This window comes from Danio rerio, chromosome 20 (assembly GCF_049306965.1).
Source record: "Danio rerio strain Tuebingen ecotype United States chromosome 20, GRCz12tu, whole genome shotgun sequence".
Classification (NCBI taxonomy): Eukaryota; Metazoa; Chordata; class Actinopteri; order Cypriniformes; family Danionidae; genus Danio; species Danio rerio.
The window spans coordinates 14,720,558-14,739,771 of NC_133195.1; the positions used below are offsets into that span (position 1 = coordinate 14,720,558).

Consider the following 19,214-nt stretch of genomic DNA (forward strand, 5'->3'; position numbering starts at 1 on the left):
TTGGGAGGGGAGGTGGGTGATGAATTGCTCCAGCACCACAGCATCCACTCGCTGGGCGTTGGTCTGGCCATCCTGCACTAACCATCTGCGGCAGGCATCACAGAGCTGCTGAGTGAACACAAAGGGCCGGTATTCTGGGAGATTCTGAGCCGGTAGCTGCTGTGCGGCGATCTAGGCTTTGCCCGAGAGCAGCGGGATGACTCTTACCGGCCACTCGGCCCGTGGCCAGCCATACACCTCTGCTAACCCCTCATAGAGGTCCAAGAACACTTTCAGGTCGTCCATGGGAAGGTGGGCGGCAGATGTCGGAGCGGGCTGGATCTCCCGGATCCGCAGACTGCGGATTAGCTTGCGGTCCTGTGGCTCAATCTCCGGCTCAATCACTAGAAAGACAGGTGTTATTTATAATTTCTGATTCACCTGCTGATTAGCCGCCGGGCTCCGAGCATGCTCTCCCCCCTTATTGGGTGTTCGTTCACGCTCACCTTTCCACAATTACTATCTAAAAATAACCCACAAAATCTGCAAAGTTGTCAACTTTATAAGGCTGTACAACCCCTCACTACACCTTATTTTCTTAAACATTGATTAATTTTACACTTTTCTCTCTTGTTTAAACAATCTCAAAGGTCTAATTTTAGTAAAAAAAAATAAGTCCACTATTGTAGAACTGAACCGAAGAACTAAACAAGTTGATCTTTATTTATTTATTCCATAATGGCGCCCTACAGCTGCATAACATCTACCTTCTATTAGCATGTTCAGAAGTTAAACTTTTCGTGAGATGGTTAGCATCTTTCTCTGCTTTTTGGGTGCTACCACAGGTGCCTTTGATGGTGCAGAACATTTCGTTGGCATTGTGGGGAGCAATATTTATTTATTTTTGGTGCATATATAGCCTACTTGTGCATGATCCGAAAACTAGTGTAATGGTGGCACACCATGTTTACCAAACTTCAAACTTCGCCAGACTTCGAACTTTGTCTTTGTTTCACTCCCCCACCCCCACGAAATCTCAGCTGGCTCGTTTTAACCCAAAGTATTTGGCAGGCTAAAAAAGGCCGGCCGCTGGCCCCGAGGAAGCCCTGCTTTATCCCGATCAGGCCCAGACTAGCCCTGGCTCGCACTGGCTCACTTGCTTTAGGCATGACAGTGGAAGCGTGGCTAATGGGCTGCTGATTATATGCCGATATAAAAATCTTTGTCAAACTTTTTCTGATAAATTCATTACACCAGTGGTTCTCAAAGTGGAGGTCAGAAGGGAGGTCACCTGGTGATTTCCAAAAATCTATTTTTTTTATTAAACCATAAGAATAATAATATTATATTCATGACCTATTGAAGAGAAAAAATAGCTGTTTATTAGTTACTATATACTTTATGGTTACTAGAGTAGTACTATAGTTACTATAGTCTATCGGATTGCGACCCCTGGGGTAATTACATTATATTAAAGATGGCAATAGCGTCAGATGCAGCAAATTGGTTTTAGAGCACCAGGTTAAACCTTCTGGCCCATTTAAAGCACTGACATACATTTAAAAAATTAAACAAACAATAGATTTGGATCTATCTATTGGTGTGTGTGCCCCATTACATGCAAGTTTTCTGTATTTATAACAACCTGCGAAACTGCAAGGCTGCGAAACGTGATCCTCATTATAGCGAGGGACCATTGTATTTGAAAAACAGTTTGCGAGAAGTACCACAATGATCTACTGCTTCTGGCAAGATTCTAAAGTTCACATACAATGGATGCTATGCTATCCCATGATGCCATGGGATAGTATTCACGATTGGGAATGAAGTGATGCAAACGATTTAGGTAAGCTACATGAAAATGATAAATTGCAGATGTTGTACATCCAAATTCCATTCACACTACTCAAATTCATATTATATAGAACAAAATTTTTTATGGTCATGTAGTAAATTTAAACTCAAATGTAGTACCTACTCGAGTATTAGGCGATTTCAGACGAAGCCTGCGTTTTGCATGCCTCTTTGGTCAAACACACCTGATTCTCATCAGTTCATTAGCAGGGATGAAAATGGTTGTGTAAGACAAAGTAGACATGCAAAATGTGCAGTCCAGATGGGCACCAGGAATGTAGTTGAGAACCCTTGCCCTGTACTATTCTTTACGAAAGTTAATCTTCTGGACCCTGATGTTTGGTCACCTGTTTTCAATCCTTCAAGTCACCTCATCAGCCCTCTAAAGGAATAGAATTTTGTTAGCACTCAGGTGTCTTCTTGTCTACCATACCTTTACTTACCTGGAGCCTTGTCATTCCCGTGTTCCTTCCACCAGTTCTCTGGGCTATTTGTTATTTTTCTACCCTACCCAAGTTAAAACAGTTTTTTTCCGTCACTTACTGTACGCGTGTATCTTGATTTGTATTCACAGATATGGATGATTCTGTCCCTTGGAAATTCAAAAAACTGTTCATACTTTGTTTGCAAATGACAAGAATGATTATCTAAAGAATCTTTGAGGGCCAAAACTCTGCTAAATGAAATCAAAGTAATTGTGTTTATCTCTCTTTAGATTTGCTGGGGATTTCTCCTGCTGCCAATAATGGCACCCATGGCAGTTTGAACCACATACTGAAAAAGCCGCGATATCAGCCGGTGTTTCCAGCAGAGCGTTCGGCTCCATCTACATGCAGTGCTGTCAGCAGCAGCTTGAGAGACCCTCGTGGGTGCACCTGTGACTCCCTCACCGAGGCCGAGGTCAGAGTCAAACACCTCCATCACGCATTCATTATGTTCATCCACATCTGTTTTTACATGAAGCAATGCTAAACCACAATCTCTTATGATTGTTCATACTTATTGTAGCACAGTACATAATGCATTTCATTTCTATACTGTTGACCTCAAATTCTTGTATCCCATCAAACTATACAAGCTATAACACTAAATCAAATTACTTGGATGCTAACAGGGACACACGGACCATTGACACAAGGCATAGAGTTAGCATGGAAGGAGATGACATGTCCACAACAATATCCAACGATTATTAAAATGTCTCCACCAATAATTTAATCCACTCTAAATGAAGAGATATGAAATGAGTATTGTCAAGTATGATTACTAATTAATTACTAATTACTTATTAATTGGGCCTCTGGTTTTGATCCATTCAAATGCACAGATATGAGTGAGAAATGAGACAAACACATGCGTACACAAATACACAGTGATCACACAACCAGAGCAGTGGGCAGCTATTGCTTCCAGTGCTTAGTAAGCAGTTAGAGGTTAGGTGCCTTGCTCTGGTGCAGCTCAGCTGAGTAATGAAGATCCCTCATCTTCAATTATTGCTGACACTGGGATTCGATCCTGCAACCTAACAAACTCTAACCGTTTAGCTATAACTGCTAGAAAATAGCACATTAGCCCAGAACGTTCAATATAGCCCTGAAAATCCTTAACCCCTTAAACACATAAAAAACGTTGTTGCAGCATAGGACATTTAATCATGTTTTTAAAAAACATGAAAGAGAGCTTATGCTGTTCTGTGCATGGGGGTCTTGGGATGATTGGGTAGTTAGTGTTAGATTCATAGATTCAGCCAAGACTCTGGATGCTTTTCAAATTCCTGAAGCACCACAGAGTCCCATATGCAGTTTTCTAATTAATAACATTATCCTTGTGTAGAATGTGTGCATCCAATGTGCCATAGGTGGAGTTTCTGTAAACATGGCACTGTGTTTTTCAGCCTCTGTGCTTAGATTTTAGTGTTGGTTAAAGTTATGGACTAGCTAAGGGACTAACTAGCTAAATGTTATGGGTTGGCTGAAGGGTCTATTATGGTTCAGTAAGGTGGTAATGGGATGTTGTGGTTTAAGGGTTGATAATAGTTAGGGACAAGTTTTTTAGTGTGTTAAGGTTTTATGCTTGATGATTGAAGTGGTGTTAGTAAGACCAGTGGGGGGTGCTCAACCTGCGGTCTGTGTGGTTCCTAATGCCCCAGTATATTGATGGAACTCTAAATTGCTCAGTGAGCGTCGTCTTTCAGATAAGACCAAACCAAGGTCCTGACTCTCTGCGGTTGTTAAAATCCCAGGATGAAAAAGTGTAGTTTAACCTTATCCTGTCCAAATTTGCCCACTGGCATCTCTACTTCATGACCTCCTAACCATCCCCGTATTATAATTGGCTTCATCACTTTATCTCCTCTCCAGCAATGAGCTGGTGTGCGGTGTGTGGTCTGGCACAATATGGCTGCCGCCGTGTCATCCAGGTGGATGCTGCACTCTGGTGATGAATGGGGAGATTCCCCCCAAAAATGTGTAAAGCACTTTGATTGTTCAGAACAGGGCTTTATAAATGTAAGGAATTATTAATTAATTATTTAGAATGTTCAGGACAGGTTAGTCTTTGTGGTATAGGTAGGTTTATCCAATACCGGATCATTGGAAATATGTGCTTCTGTCTCAATTATTGTAAAACCATAAAAACTAACTTACTCAACATATATTTTACTGCACTTTTACGGTATACAATGCAGTATGATGGCAACAATGTTTGTTCCTTTTCAAACAAGTAAAAATTTACAGGGACTTAACATTGACGATTATTTTTGTGCAGTTATTTGCATAACACCAATTGAAAGGCACAAAACAACTTAATAATGTCTATGATTTGTAATCGAATACAATTGTAATTGGTAGTTTACTTTGCACAGGGTTGTACTTGATACGAAGCACTCACGTTTGACTTGGGACAAACCCCACCTTGTGAACTTGTATCTGAAATGTAAAACAAAACATACCCTGAGTAACATATTTCACTAATGTTTTTTCTACAATGTATAACATACAGTATATGACGTTACTCAGGGTATTGTTTGTTTTGTTTTAGATAAACTTTCACAAGAAGACAGGGTTTGTTGCCCAACTTGAACCCGAGCACACCGTATCAAGTGCTGTACAACACTATACAAAGTCATAATGAGCTAACCAATATGTAGACAGTCCCCTCTAGTAGATTTGAAATCTGAAGCATTCGATGAAACGTGCCCAGAGCAATAAATTTTACGTTTTACAAAAATGTAGTCTGAGGGGTATATTTCCAATGAGCCCGGGCTGGGTTTATGGGTTGGTTACAGTGTTAGTTCATTATTTTTGTAAGGTCAAAAGTGTAGTTTCATATGTATTTACTGAAATTTTATATTTACTTACAGGTTTGCATTACTTTAAGTACACAATAAGTGCACTAAATTAAACAGTTATTTTAATCGCATAAGCTTCATTTTTGTGTCACACATGGTATCTTTATGGTAGAATCGACTGAACCTTTTATTGTCCCTCAGATACTCCCATCAAGTATATGATTTTTTACATTAGAATTATAAAAATCTTTTGTAATTTGTAATTGCCAGAAGTGGCACTGACCCTAAGTTTCCCTAGTTCCTTATTTATGTCATGATGTATTGATATTATTTAGAGATTTAATCCTTGAGCTTATGTGATCTTCTAAGCACACTTTTCTGGGGGCTAAACATATGAACAGTTGAGCATCTGCCTTGTTTTATGCTGTAATTGTGTCTTTGATCTAGCTGTTATTAGATGACTCAATCTTAAAAACACCCTGAGTTTCCTTTCGGTTCCACCCAAGGTTTCCTCCTTACTCTTGAGGAGTTTGCTTGTTTTGTGTTTCTCACTAAAGGATTTTAAACCTAAAACATGGTGAAGCATGTCACTGTTCAAATTAAATTCAGTTGTCCTGCCACCAAAACTGTATGAAAAGCATGGAATTGGAAAACCAATTATATTTTCCATGTTACAATTCTTTAAAAACAACAAGTGGTGCACTTAGCATCTTAGCATTTGCATTTAAACATCTTTTTCTAGTTTTAGGTTGTCATGGTCGAGGTTGTTGCAGTCACAGTTTTCGTGTTGTAGCGCTCAGGATTTAGAGTTATGTGTGTTGTTTTTGTTTCTCTGTGCTGATCTACAACACACATTCATTTCTGGTTTTGTGGTGTTGTCTGGATTTCTTTATTTTTCCTGTGGTATGACACAATCACATAGCTTTCCAGTTTTTCTAAGGGAAGTTAGTCAAGCCACTCGTGCGCAACCATTTCCCATGATTTAGTAGAAACAACATTGTTTAAAAATAGGTTGTGTACAAAAAAAGTTTTGAAAAAGTCATATTTTGAATAAGAGTCATTTGATTAAATAGTGAAATACTCTATTTAAGGATCACAGAACTTCTACAAAATGCAAATTAACCAAGGTGTAAATTATACATTGACAATAAGGAGGTGAAGTCTTTTTCTTTTCTGTAATATTATTTTGTGTAATGCATGCTTTAGTTAATCAATTTTATGTATTTATTTAAATTACTTTTAATATATAATTAAACTAGGTTAAGTTTTTTTGTGTGTTTAGAGGGATAATTAGTGTATTCCGATCAACAGTAACATCCGATTAGTTATTTCAGAGGTTACTGTAGCTCAAACTATACAAAGTAATTGTCTAATTGTACTTTACTTTAAGTCTGTGTAGATACAAACACTTATTTTACAAGAAAAGTGTCTTGTGTAAGCACTAACGTTGTCTGTCAGTGCTGATCTACTAGTTTCAGACTGTTGGATGTGATTGGCGCGATTATGCATTAGATATAGTATGAACCAATATAGGGGCGGTCAAATGTATATCTGTATTATTTATTATTCATTCATTCTTTTTTCTCTGGCTTAGTCCCTTATTTATGAGGAGTTGCCACAGTGGAATGAACTATTCCAGCATGTGTTTTACACAGCGGATTACCTTCCAGCTTAAAGTCAGTACTGGAAAACACCTATACATTCATTTATACACTTCTGCCAGTTTAGTTTATTCAATTCAATTATAGCGCACGTCTTTGGACTGGGGGAAAACAGAGCACCTGGAAGAATTCCTCGCGAACACGGACTTAACTGGCCCAGCCGGCACTCGAACCAGTGACCTTATTGCTGTGAGGTTTATTGGGTTTACCTATTTGTTTGTTAATGTTTAAAAGATTTAAAATGGTCACACCTTTCTTTATATACTGAATACTTTATGTACATTTTACTTCATAAAACCAGAGTCGCTCCAAGTGTGAAAGCACCCTAAAAATCCCAAGATGCTACGAAAAAGAGGGGTTTAACCCTGGCATCCTGGCCAAATTTGCCCACTGGCCTCTCTGGCTAGATCGTGACAAAAAATTATACTTTTATTGCTTTTCTAAATGTCAAAACATTATTTTACACTTATGTTTTAATTTTGTTCAAAATTATTAAAAAAAACAACAAAAAAAAACAAAGCAGACTTTTTTTTTTACCTGCATTCAATGTATGTTCTGCCAAATTATAAAAACAAATCTACTAAATAAAAATATTTCTAGTTTTTTCCCCAGAAAGGAACAAAAGTTTAGAATAACAAATCTTTTCTTTTTTTTTTTTTTGTGATTGAAAAACCAGGTTATTTCACTGAATATTTTGTCACTTTGGAATTATAAGGTTCAATCTGCTTTCTGAATCAGTTTCAAAGTTCTTGCATTCCAGTATGTGTGTAACATTTTTATTTTTTATTTTTATTTTTTTATAAAAAGTCTTAAAATGTAAAAATGTAAATAAGTTGTCATTTAATAAGAATATGTCAATTACTGAATTTTGACAAAAATTTCAGATAAAACCTTATAATTCCAAGGTGGCGATTTTTTTTTTCTTAAATCTTGTGAAATAGAATCATATATGTCAAAAAATTAATAAAAGCATTTATTTGGTGACATTTTAATTTTCAATTTGGAATATATTCTAGGAAGATATTCTGTTTACAGTATGAATCCAAAATTACACTTTACTCTTATTTTAATTAAAAGATATAAATCGTAAATCCAGGGGGAAGAAATTGTTTGATTTATATATATATATATATATATATATATATATATATATATATATATATATATATATATATATATAAATTTACTTATTTATTTATTTATTTATTTTTTCCCCTCTCAGGTGAACCGTCTGAACCAGCGTCTCATCAACTCAAATTCAGGTCAGTATATTTTTCACGAATAGTACATATCCACACAAATCATCTTCAGTGCAAACATTGTATAATAAAACCTTTTCTGTTTGAATCCTTCTATAGACTCTAATGTGAAGCCTGTTCATCTGCCGTTTGGGATCCCGCGGGTTCTCCAGGATCAGTCTGATTACTGTATTCTCCACCACAGCTCCTACATCAGCGGATACAGCCGAGACATCCTGATGCCCCTGTGGGTTTCTTACTCACTGAACACAACGGTAAGATTATCTAATCGTCACATGCAGTCAAACTCTCAAAAACTCCTCAGACACTTTACACATTTCTCACATAATAATTCACTAGTTTATTCGCAACTTTTTTGAAAATGGGATTAAAAAGGACAAGTTCTTAGATGGAAGGGTACAGTGTATGTTGTTGTGTAACATAATGTTTAAACCACTAACCGAATCAGCTTTTTTTGCTATTTTGTGCTTTAGCTCAAGATGCTAGTTTTCAAACCAGATACTACATGACATGATACCACATGGCACGTCTAAAACACAATTCTATGTATTTTCATCGTATTATTTTTATTAAAAAGTGAACGAGAAATTAACTGAAATATCATAGTTACAATGTTAACCTGTTAGTATAATATTGGAGTATTTCAAACATTTAATAATGAGCGAAGAATAATGACATGCCTTATTGCCTTCGACACTACCCAACAAAAGTCTTGTTGGCGATCCCAGTTCTAAGAGCAAAAAATAGGTAGAAGAAGACAGATTTTTCTGATGAATCATCTGTTGAACTGCATCTTAATTATCACAAATACTGCAGAAGACCTATTGGAACCCACATGGATTTTCATAGAAATCAGTCAAGTTTGGTGAAGGAAAAATCATGGTTTGGGTTTACATTCAGTATGGCGGTGTGTGAGAGATCTGCAAAGTGGATGGCAACATCAACAGCCTGAGGTATCAAGACATGTGTGCTGGTCATTACATTACAAACCATGAGAGAGGAAAATGTATCACCAAGATAGCACTTATTCTTATACTTCAGCCTCCACATCAAAGTTCCTGTAAGCAAAAATGGTCAAGGTGCTCCAGAATTGGTCAGCCCAGTCAACAGACATGAAAATTATTGAGCATGTCTTGAGTAAAATGAAGGAGGAGGCATTGAAGATGAATCCAAAGAATGTTGAACAAGAACACTTTCTTTGCCATTCCAGGTGACTTTATTAATAGGTTATTTGATTCATTGCAGAGATGTATTGATGCAGTCTTCCAAGCTCATGGGAGTCACAATATTCATTCTTTTTCCACTGCACCATGACTTTATATTCTATACTGTACATTATTTCTGTTAAGTGACAAGACATTTGTCTAAGGAAAGTCAGACCTTACTTTCCTAATTAGATAATTGAAAATCAAAGCTTAATTAATAATTAAGCATAATCTAGAGGCCGTTACCTTTCATATAAGCCACTTTTGATACCAAATAATCAACTAGACGTCAAGTTATTATTTCTTATTCCTAAAACTTGCTTTGGCAACAAGACTTTTGTCAGGTAGTGTAGCATTTCCCGCTTTTTTTTATCAGTGCTTTTTACGACCTGTAACAGTTGACAAGATTGTAAATAAGACACAAAATTATTGTTTTTGTTACTAAAATTGCAAATAATACAGAAAATAGATGTTTCATCTCAATGTTTATTTAACTTAGTAAACACAAAAAATATGAAAATTGTACCTAATTATTTCATCATAATATAAGCTGAATGTAAGATTCTGGAGACAGAGACGGTCAGAAATAGGTATAGTGGTATAGTCTATAAGTTAATAATTTCAAAACTAATTGTCTCTAAATACTCTAAATACACAATATTTAAGTTAAGGTTTTGTTATTATTCAAAAATATTTTTCAATATTCTAGAATAACACTTATAATTGCAGTCAACCAAAAATAATTGAAACAACTGTTAGTATAAAAATATTTACATATTAACATTTATTAACAACATTATCACTTACAAATCAATATTTATAATATTATTATCAATATTTGTTCGCTTTTCTCCTCAATGTCAACCTGTGTCTTTGCTCTAAAACAGAATTCATCAAAGCGGAACTTTTCAGATTCTTCACTTCTGGTAGCTTTTAGTCCACTGGATGAATATATATTTTTAATATAATGTCAAAGTTGACTTTATTTTGCTATAAATAAACTATAGTGTCCTGCAACCACTATGCAAATACATCAAAAGGTGTCTGAAAAATTTTTAACTTTTAAATTTTTGAATCAGATGTGGTGATACTTGAACATAATGCTGTTTGCTATCATTAGTCAGAGGTGGTATTTTATAATTAAAAGGGAGTTTGAGTTTATTTTTGGAGAGCACTTTAGTAGTCGACACCTATGAGAACAACATTAGTCATGTATTAAAATCAATGCAAATGGAAATCTAATCTGCAGGTATACCTGCTATTATTTAATTTTGGAGTATGCTAGCATGAGAATATTCTCGGTGTGTACAGATATGGATAATTTTGATATCACGGGGTGTTTAAAGCGGAGTTTATTGTTTTGTTTAGCTCAAACAATACCTCATTTTAAGCCCTTTCTATGCTGCACAGCAGGGGTTCTCAATGGATATTTTCCTGTGATACTTATCTGAAGACTTTCAGAGGGATTTCAATAAGCTGCACCCATTTCCCAAGTAAAAACATCAAACGCAAGAAGTGATATCTAAATTTACTTTGACTTGTATTTTATTGCTGCCAATACAACAATCATAATTTAATGTGTTTCTCGTGATTATTATTTTTTTCTTTCAAAATAAAAACAGTAAAGCATTTACCACTTTGTAATGCTTCCATTTATTTTCGCAACATTTAAAACATGCCTAGGGACTGAAGTCACTAAGTGATGAAGTGTTTTAGGTGTAATTTTGTCCCATTCTTCCTGCAAGTCTTTGTTGTCACATTTTGTGCTTCAAAATACAACACACATTCTCTTATGGAGACAGGTCAGGACTGCAGGCAGACCAATCAAATACCTGTATCCTCTTTCTCCACTGTCAGGACTTTTCCCAAAAAAAAACTTTACAGCGCTTCTGGACACTGTTAACATAGGGCTTCCTGTGGGACAGTAGTCTTAACTGGCGTTTCTGGATGAAACTGCATTTTGTGGTACTTGACAAAGGTTTGCCGAAGTAGCAAATGTTATGAAATCGCTTATAAATGAATAATGATTCTTGTTGCAGCGCCATCTGAGGGATCAAAGATCACGGTAGTTTAGCTTAGGTTAGCGCACTTGTCCTTTATGCACTAAAATTCCTCAAGATTTCTTGAATCTTTTAATTACATTAAGCACTTTTGAAGTTCAAATATACAAATTAAAACCCCCAATGACATTAGCTGTTTTAAATCACATCATTATTTAACCAATTGATCTGATTACCAGCCCTAAATTCCTCCTGTCCCAACTTTTTTTTTTTATGTGTTGGGGGTCTAAATGACAGGAGGAGATGTATATTTACAAATGAAATTAAGTATATGAAATGACGAATGAAATAGTTTGTGTTCATATTGTCTGCAATGAAATACAAGTCAAAGTAAATTTGCAAATCACTACTTTTTTTGTTTGCGTTTTGTATTCTGTCCTAACTTTTTCTGATTTAGGGTTGTATATCCTACTGCTATCCTAATTATAAACAGTTGATTATAATTTCAACTGTTGTAGGAAGTAATATGTTATATATTTAGAGTTGAATTATTTAGATTTTAGACTGCTGGAAAATGCATCATTACAAATGTTTTATTACAAATGTTTTTTTTTTTCAAATTGTAGTCCTACTTAAGAAACCAAGGGCACAGTATTAGTAGTATTCAACTTAAAGTGCATTTTAAGGGCCTAACTTAAACAGTCAATTCATTGGACAACAGTCCAAACTAAAATAATATTTTGTCCATAAGAAAAAACATTACAGGAAATACAATTAAAAAATTCCTTGTTCTGTTAAATGTCACTTTGGAAATATTACAAATTAATATAAGGTTTACCGGAGTGCTAACAGTTTTGCCTTCAACTGCACATAGTTTTAACAACAATTTAAATACAATTTTACAGAGATTTAACTACAAATCCAATTAATGTGCTTCTTTTTAAAAATGTAAATGTCTAGCAATGTTAGAGTGTGATGCTAAAAGAGGCTGTCTGTCATGTTTTCTGACCTCACGGTGCATGTGCTATTCATTATGTGGCAACCACAGAGTAAATCACACACTCCGCATCTTCATCACATTTGCTGACACTCCACACAACTAGACATTGATATACTGCACCCGCACGTTAACTCTTTTCTCCACCTCGTGCACTTCTCGGTTTGTTTTTGTAATTGACTCAAAGTGATTGTTCATGAAAACAATTATTTTGTACTTGTGTTATATAGAAATACATTTGAAATCAGAATTATTCACCCTCCTTTAAATTTTTTTTTTTTAAATATTTCACAGATGATGTTAAACAGAGCAAGGACTTTTTCAAAGTATGTCTGAAAATATTTATTCTTCTGGAGAAAGTCTTATTTGTTTTATTTCAGCTAGTATAAAGGCAGTCCATTTTAACGTCAAAATTATTAGCCCCTTTAAGCTATATATTTTTTCGATTGTCTACAGAACAAACCATCGTTATACAATAACTTGCCTAATTACTCTAACTGCATAATTAGCCTAGTTGAGGTTGTAAATGTTACTTTAAGCTGTATAGTATACTTTTAACTTAGTATGTATTGGACTGTGTGAGCAATAAACACACTTCTTAAATCTCCGACAACACTGTTGACGCTAAACAGGAAGCAGCCGGGTTTGTCACATTTTTGGGGTCCCCAACATTTCCATTGTGGTCTGTGCTAAATGCAGCATGCTTGTGTATTTGCATGTGTTGCGAGAATTTGCATGTGCATGTGTTGTTAGACTGCTTACCCAGTGTTGGAATGGATAGCAAGTAAATAAAACGATTGGACACATCACGTTTTTCTCAGAAAACATGATGTCAATAACAACCAAAGGGATCCAAACATCCAAAGATGAATAAAATTAGGTGTAAAAAAATTAAATGACACAGAGGAAAAGTATCGAGCACATGAAAAAATGGAGGTGTGAAAAGGCATGGACCCCGACAGGAGCTGAAATCTCTCAATAGTTCCTCAGCAGCCCTGACCCACATGTTACATGTCAGTGTAAATGAATATTAGCTACTTTAGTCTCAACACCTACATTACCAGATGATGAAGGAGGACCATCATCCCAAATATATTAAAGAAAACTTTCCATTTGTTTCAAAGAAAGAAAATAAAGCCGCTTGATTGGCCCCATCATCGGACCTGAATTCAGTAGAATTAAAGAAATAAATATCCGGGTTGAGAGTCAAGACCCACCAAGTTTGGATGTTTAGGCTCTGTTGAAATCTGAGAAAATAAAAAATCACACCCGAGCAATTTATGTTACTACATTCTCCATACGAGAGCCATTTTAAAGCTATCTATCAGTAGTTCAGTACTTTTTCTCACTGTGTCATCACACATAACATGTTATTTTAATTATATGTTTGGATTTTTAGGATTTTTACCAAAATCTGGGTCAATCTCATGTCAACAGCTCCTTTAGAAATATATTTACTGTGATGAATCAAGATATGTTCAATAGGTATTTTACCCTGTGGGTATGTGTGACAAGAGTTGTTATGATAGGAGTAAGGGGAGGCACTGCTTCAAAGTAGAGTTCAACCGATTTTGTTTTTATCCAGTGTTCATTTTAAAATTATGTGTGTATATATATATATATATATATATATATATATATATATATATATATATATATATATATATATATATATATATATATAAAATACCTATTTGGTTTACCTAGGGCATTGCAATGCACAAATCCAGGCTGTTTGAAATCCAGCAGGGTAACTAGCTATGTTTCCATCCACCTATTTTAATGCGCATTTTGGATGAAAAACGGTTGATGGAAACGACAAGATGCGCATCAATTTTGAAAATGCGTGTAAAAACACTTGCACATAACTGAGTAGGATAAACTTTTTATTCGATAAAAAAAGATACCCATAAACTACAATAGTAATACTTTTACTGAACAAATTCCAGTTTGCACATGTGATTTTGTTATAAGTGATGATAAAAATGTGGGTGAATTGACAAACCAGCTGGCTGAGCACACTGTAAAACATCTGAAATGTTGTTTTGGTCATTTTAAAATGACTTAACCGTTTCAGTATTAGCGTTATTATATTATTAATGATGACATTCAGAACTGTCAAGAGCTTCTGTGCTCCGCTTCTCACACCTTCAAATGCCACCTGCATTTGTCTTCTGAGGTGCAAGAAATTTATTAAATAAAGAAAATATTGAAACAGCTCCTTCTACCACAGCAAATTTTGTCTTTACTGTAGATATTTGACTCCAGATAATCAGGAAGAGACGATTTTGTTCTCTTTGTTTTATTGGATGGAAATGCTGCTTTATACACATGTCTTATATGCAATAATCCATCTGCTGAAACTATTTGACTAGAAACAAATTGGCTATTTATGCAAATTGCAACAAACTTGCTTTATGTATGTGAAAACTAAATTAAGTCATTCAAAAGCAAAGTACACTCCATTTGATGCAGACCCAGCATTATGAGAGATCGAATCATATCTGATTTGTGCTCCTTCAGCAGGGCTGATGCAAGATTTAGCATTTTTTCCTTCTGAAAGATTAAAGCTGGAATTTAGAAACTGCGATAAGATTCACAGTCAGGGGAGTGTGTGGGATGGCTTTTATAGCAAGTGCATTAACTTTTGCATTGAAATGACTGTAAATAATGCAAAAAATTCACTGTAAGATTTACTGTATGTTTAACATAATGGTGTGTACATTTTAGCTTTCATGACTCATGCAGCAACTGCAAGCCGCAACCTGAAAGATTCTGAGAAATGACATAACAAATCAGACAACAGTGATAGCTCACGCTTTAGGCCTGATGTGAATTTTTTTTCTTCTTTTTTTTTCTCTTTTTTTGCTGTTGTGTTTTGTGTTGTTTGTTTGTTTGTTTGTTACTTTGCCTTCAAGGACAAGGAATTTGTGGCATGACTACATTTTTAATTAAACATTTCAAAGGCTGAATGTTAAGTGTGTATTTCTGTTTAAAAAGTTACTTGTGTAAGAATTATTCTGTAGATGTATCATTTGAGCTCTCAAACTGACAAAAAAATTTTAATTAAAGTAAACCATGGTAAATGAGTTTTTTTTTTTTTTTTTTTTTCACAAATATTACGTGGCCTAAACTACTATACTTACATTTAATTTGGTACAAATTTTGTACATATCGGACAGTTTCTTTGTGTTTTGCTAATATTGATTTTAAACAAATGGTTATTTAGGCCTATTTAATCATTCACTTATTGTTTATGTGCAATAATTAAGACATAAAATGAGAAAGTAAAATATAATCAACAAATTAATAAAAATAAATAAATAAAAACGTAAATAAAAAAGCTTACATATTGGCTGTCTCAGTACTATTACTTAAAATAACAAACACTATACATCTCTAGGCTAAACACTGCTTTATTTATTTATTTATTTATTTATTTATGTTTATTTGTACTTTGATTTGAGTTGTATTTTATTTCTTTTGTGTTAATTCCCGAAATAAATTCCATTCCACTTAACAAGTTTGCAATCATAATAATTTTTTATTTTATTTTTTTAAGATTTATAAAGGAATTATAATGCTTTGTTTCGTTATTTCATCTTTATTTACAAGTAACTGGGTATTTACAGCTGCTGAATATTTCTGTTAATTCGCACCCCACCCCTTTGTGCCCTCTTAACCCACATACTCATACACCTCATACTCCCAAACCTGTCATTTACCTGACCTGTATCAACACAGGCTTATTGGGGACATGTGCTCAGGGTTTTGGGCAACTGTAATTGTTTTCTAGCACAATCAGTTTGCTCAGTAGCTGACCTTGTCACTATCTTCGGACTGGGCTGGGCCAGGCCTGGCCGTGATCAAGCATTTGTATTCAGTCATTACTTAATTATCCTAAAGCCTGGTTTATACTTCTGCGTCGAGTGATCTGCGTGACCCATGGGTCCTTCTTGCACGTAGCCGTGCATTCATACTTTTGCATGTTGTTTCTGTTGCTCTGCAATAACACTTCTGAAGCGCTACCTGGCAGTATGTATGGCAGTTATGTTCCTTTGTGTCGAATTTTTTCACTGCTGTTTTCTTTTTTTGAATGCTACCTTAATTTACAAGTGGCTAAAACTCGCTCATTTTGAGATTGGAATTGGTGGACATGCTACAACTTTAATTAAAGGGGTAAACACAAAACAACCGTCCGAAGCTCCTTCATGGGACTCCACACTTGTAAACTCTCACTGCATCTGGCTCGTGCGGCTCTCACCTCCGCCCACACTCGTCAGTGCTAACAAGCCCACCAATCACAGAGCTTTCGCTACACGTCGTTGTGACGTGTCGTTATATTTTTTGAGAGATGCGTGTCAGCGTCGCCGACGGCCATAGCGAGGGCTATGCGTCCACGTGTATGCTGCGCCATAACATATGCATGTGCTTGACGCACAAGTATAAATCAGCCTAAATTGGGTGGAAAGCTATGCCATAATTAAAAATATTATAGGAACATTTTACCAAAGTCGGCCTAAGCAACACATTTGTAGGTCAACAAAGTTGCACAATTGCCAACACTCTAGGTCCTGCAATAACGTCTCCTCCACTGGCACACATTGCACGCACAAGCAGAGTTGAAGCAGCGCGTATATAGAGCAGAAAAATCTATCTTGATAGAAAAATCTGTTGATCTTATCGATGTATTTATTGGACAAAATTGCTAACTTTTTACTGTTATTTATTGTGTTATTGATCATCAGTGCACTGTCACTTTAATTGAGTTTGAGCAGAGGTAGAAATAGACCCAGCGCTAAAATGATCGCAGCACTAACGCTCTGTTTCTGTGTACGATACGAAAGCTCTAATATGTATTGGTTAGCATAGACCCCAAAAAAAACACACGTTGCGTGTGTGATGTCAAAGAGGTGTAAAAATGGGGACTTCCAGGATGGACAAACACATGTCAAGAAGCAGGCTTACCATGACAGAAAGGATGTTAGTCCTCTTTTGTTACAATCCATTCTGAATAAACAAAGTTTACATGCTTTGTCCTTGTTGCGTTAATCATTAAGATAAAAAATAAACTTATTTTTGTTATTCAAACAACACTGAATTGTAGTTGAGAATGTCTGTTATAACAGCCTACGTATTAAAAAATATTCGGGTTTGGGTTCATAATTACAATTAATCTGTCGAACCAGATTTCACCCAGACACAAGGTGCACAGGCTCGGGTAGTGTCAGGTTTCATTTTTTTGGCCTTGATCTAAAATCTATCAGTAATGTATTTGAGATTGTCAAATATGTAAATGCTGGGCTCTAGAAGATGTATGAAAACAATGTAGCCCTAGGCATGAACAGTATCACAGTATCACAGCTCCCAAAAATGTATTAATCACATATTTCTAGTTTGCTCATATCTGAATAGTGTTGCACAATACTATAATTTTATATGAAATAAATGTAAGTATCTTATAGTTAAGGTCATTTAATTTAAAGTTAGTAATGTTAATGTTAGTGTAATGTTTTTCTTGTAAATGTGTGAAAATATTGATTAACAGGAAGGTAATGACAGCCTTGTCACTGTAATTTCTGTCAGGATGTGCGTCATTCACTTGATTATAATCATTGAGTAACCCTATCCTCTGTTGATTGATTGTCTTTCCCTCTGTCCAACAAAGGTTGTGCTGCATCCTTCTGCAGAATGGTGTGTGCGTGCAGATGTGCGAGTTCAAGCCAGTGACAGACAGTCTTGCTCCATCTATAAGAACAATTCCTCTATGAGCTTCGGCCTCCTGCATCCGCCCAGTGAGTTTAACAGGATGTCTGTATTTATCCAGAGATCTTTAAAAAAAAAAAACTATGATTCCTTTCACTTCTGTCCACTTTGTCTGTTAGGAAATTGCTGTAGAAATATAGATTATGTGTGATTCTACTTGTTTTTATAGCTGTTAAAATGTCATTTGAATTATTTATATGATATGCTACTCTCTGGAAAGAAGTTAACAGTTAGAAGAAGTAGTTTTAAATGAAAAACAAGCCCTAAGTAATCTTGTTCCAACATAAATTGATTAAATTAACTTACAGTGCTACTAGAAAGTATTTATAGCGCTTTACTTTATCCACATTTTTTTTTTGTTACAGCCTTATTCCAAAACTAAATAAATTCAATTATCTCCTTAAAATTCTATACACAATACCCCATAATGTCAATGTGAAAAAAATAGTTTTTGAAATTGTTGCAATTTAATTAAAAATAAAAAAAACTGAAAAATCACTTGTACATAAGTATTCACAGCCTTTGCTCAGTACTTTGTTGAAGCACCTTTAGCAGCAACTACAGCCTTAAGTCTTTTTGAAGAAGATACCACAAACTTGGCACACCTGTCTTTTGGAATTTTTGCCTATTCCTCATTGCAATACCTTTCAAGCTCTATTAGATTGGATGTAAAGTGACGGTGTACATTATGCCATTTTCAGATATCTCTTGAGATGTTCAATAGGATTTAGGTCTAGGCTCTGGCTGAGGCAATTAAAGACATTTACAGAGTTGTTGCAAAGCCACTCCATTGATATTTTGGCGGTGTGTTTGGGTCATTATCCTGCTAGAAGATGAACCATCGCCCCATTCAGGATATCTCAGTACATTGCTGCATTCATCTTTCCCTCTATCCTGACTAGTCTTACAGTTCCTGCTACTAAAAACCAGAGACCAGATCAGACCAGAGAATTTAGTTTATTATGGTCTGAGAGTCCTTCAGATGCCTTTGTCAAAGTCCAGGCAGGGAGTGGCTTCCGTCTGGCCACTCTACCATATAGGCCTGATTGGTGGATTGCTGCACAGATGGTTGTCCTTCTGTAAGGTTCTCCTCTCTCCACAGAAGAACGCTCAGACAGAGTGCTCAGACAAAGACAGAGAGCTCAGACAGAGTGACCATCGGGTTATTGATCACCTCCCTGACTAATGCCCTTCTCCCCCGATC

At 35.6% G+C, this 19,214-nt stretch overlaps 1 protein-coding gene across 6 annotated transcripts in view; it reads left to right on the forward strand.

Annotated features, from left to right (window-relative positions):
* Positions 1 to 19,214, forward strand: part of enpp1 (ectonucleotide pyrophosphatase/phosphodiesterase 1) — a 117,846-nt gene that overhangs the window by 80,129 nt on the left and 18,503 nt on the right. For 3 of the 6 annotated variants that reach the window (XR_012395613.1, XM_005160441.6, XM_009294602.5), the window contains 4 exons: positions 2,549 to 2,733; positions 8,006 to 8,045; positions 8,142 to 8,296; positions 17,913 to 18,039. Coding sequence is in view for 3 of the 6 variants with exons in the window: in XM_005160441.6 (XP_005160498.1) it covers positions 2,549 to 2,733; positions 8,006 to 8,045; positions 8,142 to 8,296; positions 17,913 to 18,039 (507 nt within the window). In the remaining 3 variants the exon portion in view is untranslated. Of the gene's footprint in view, positions 1 to 2,548; positions 4,789 to 4,833; positions 7,269 to 8,005; positions 8,046 to 8,141; positions 8,297 to 17,912; positions 18,540 to 19,214 lie in introns of those variants that run through there. The other 3 variants (XR_012395612.1, NM_001030168.1, XR_012395614.1) reach the window with 3 other exon arrangements.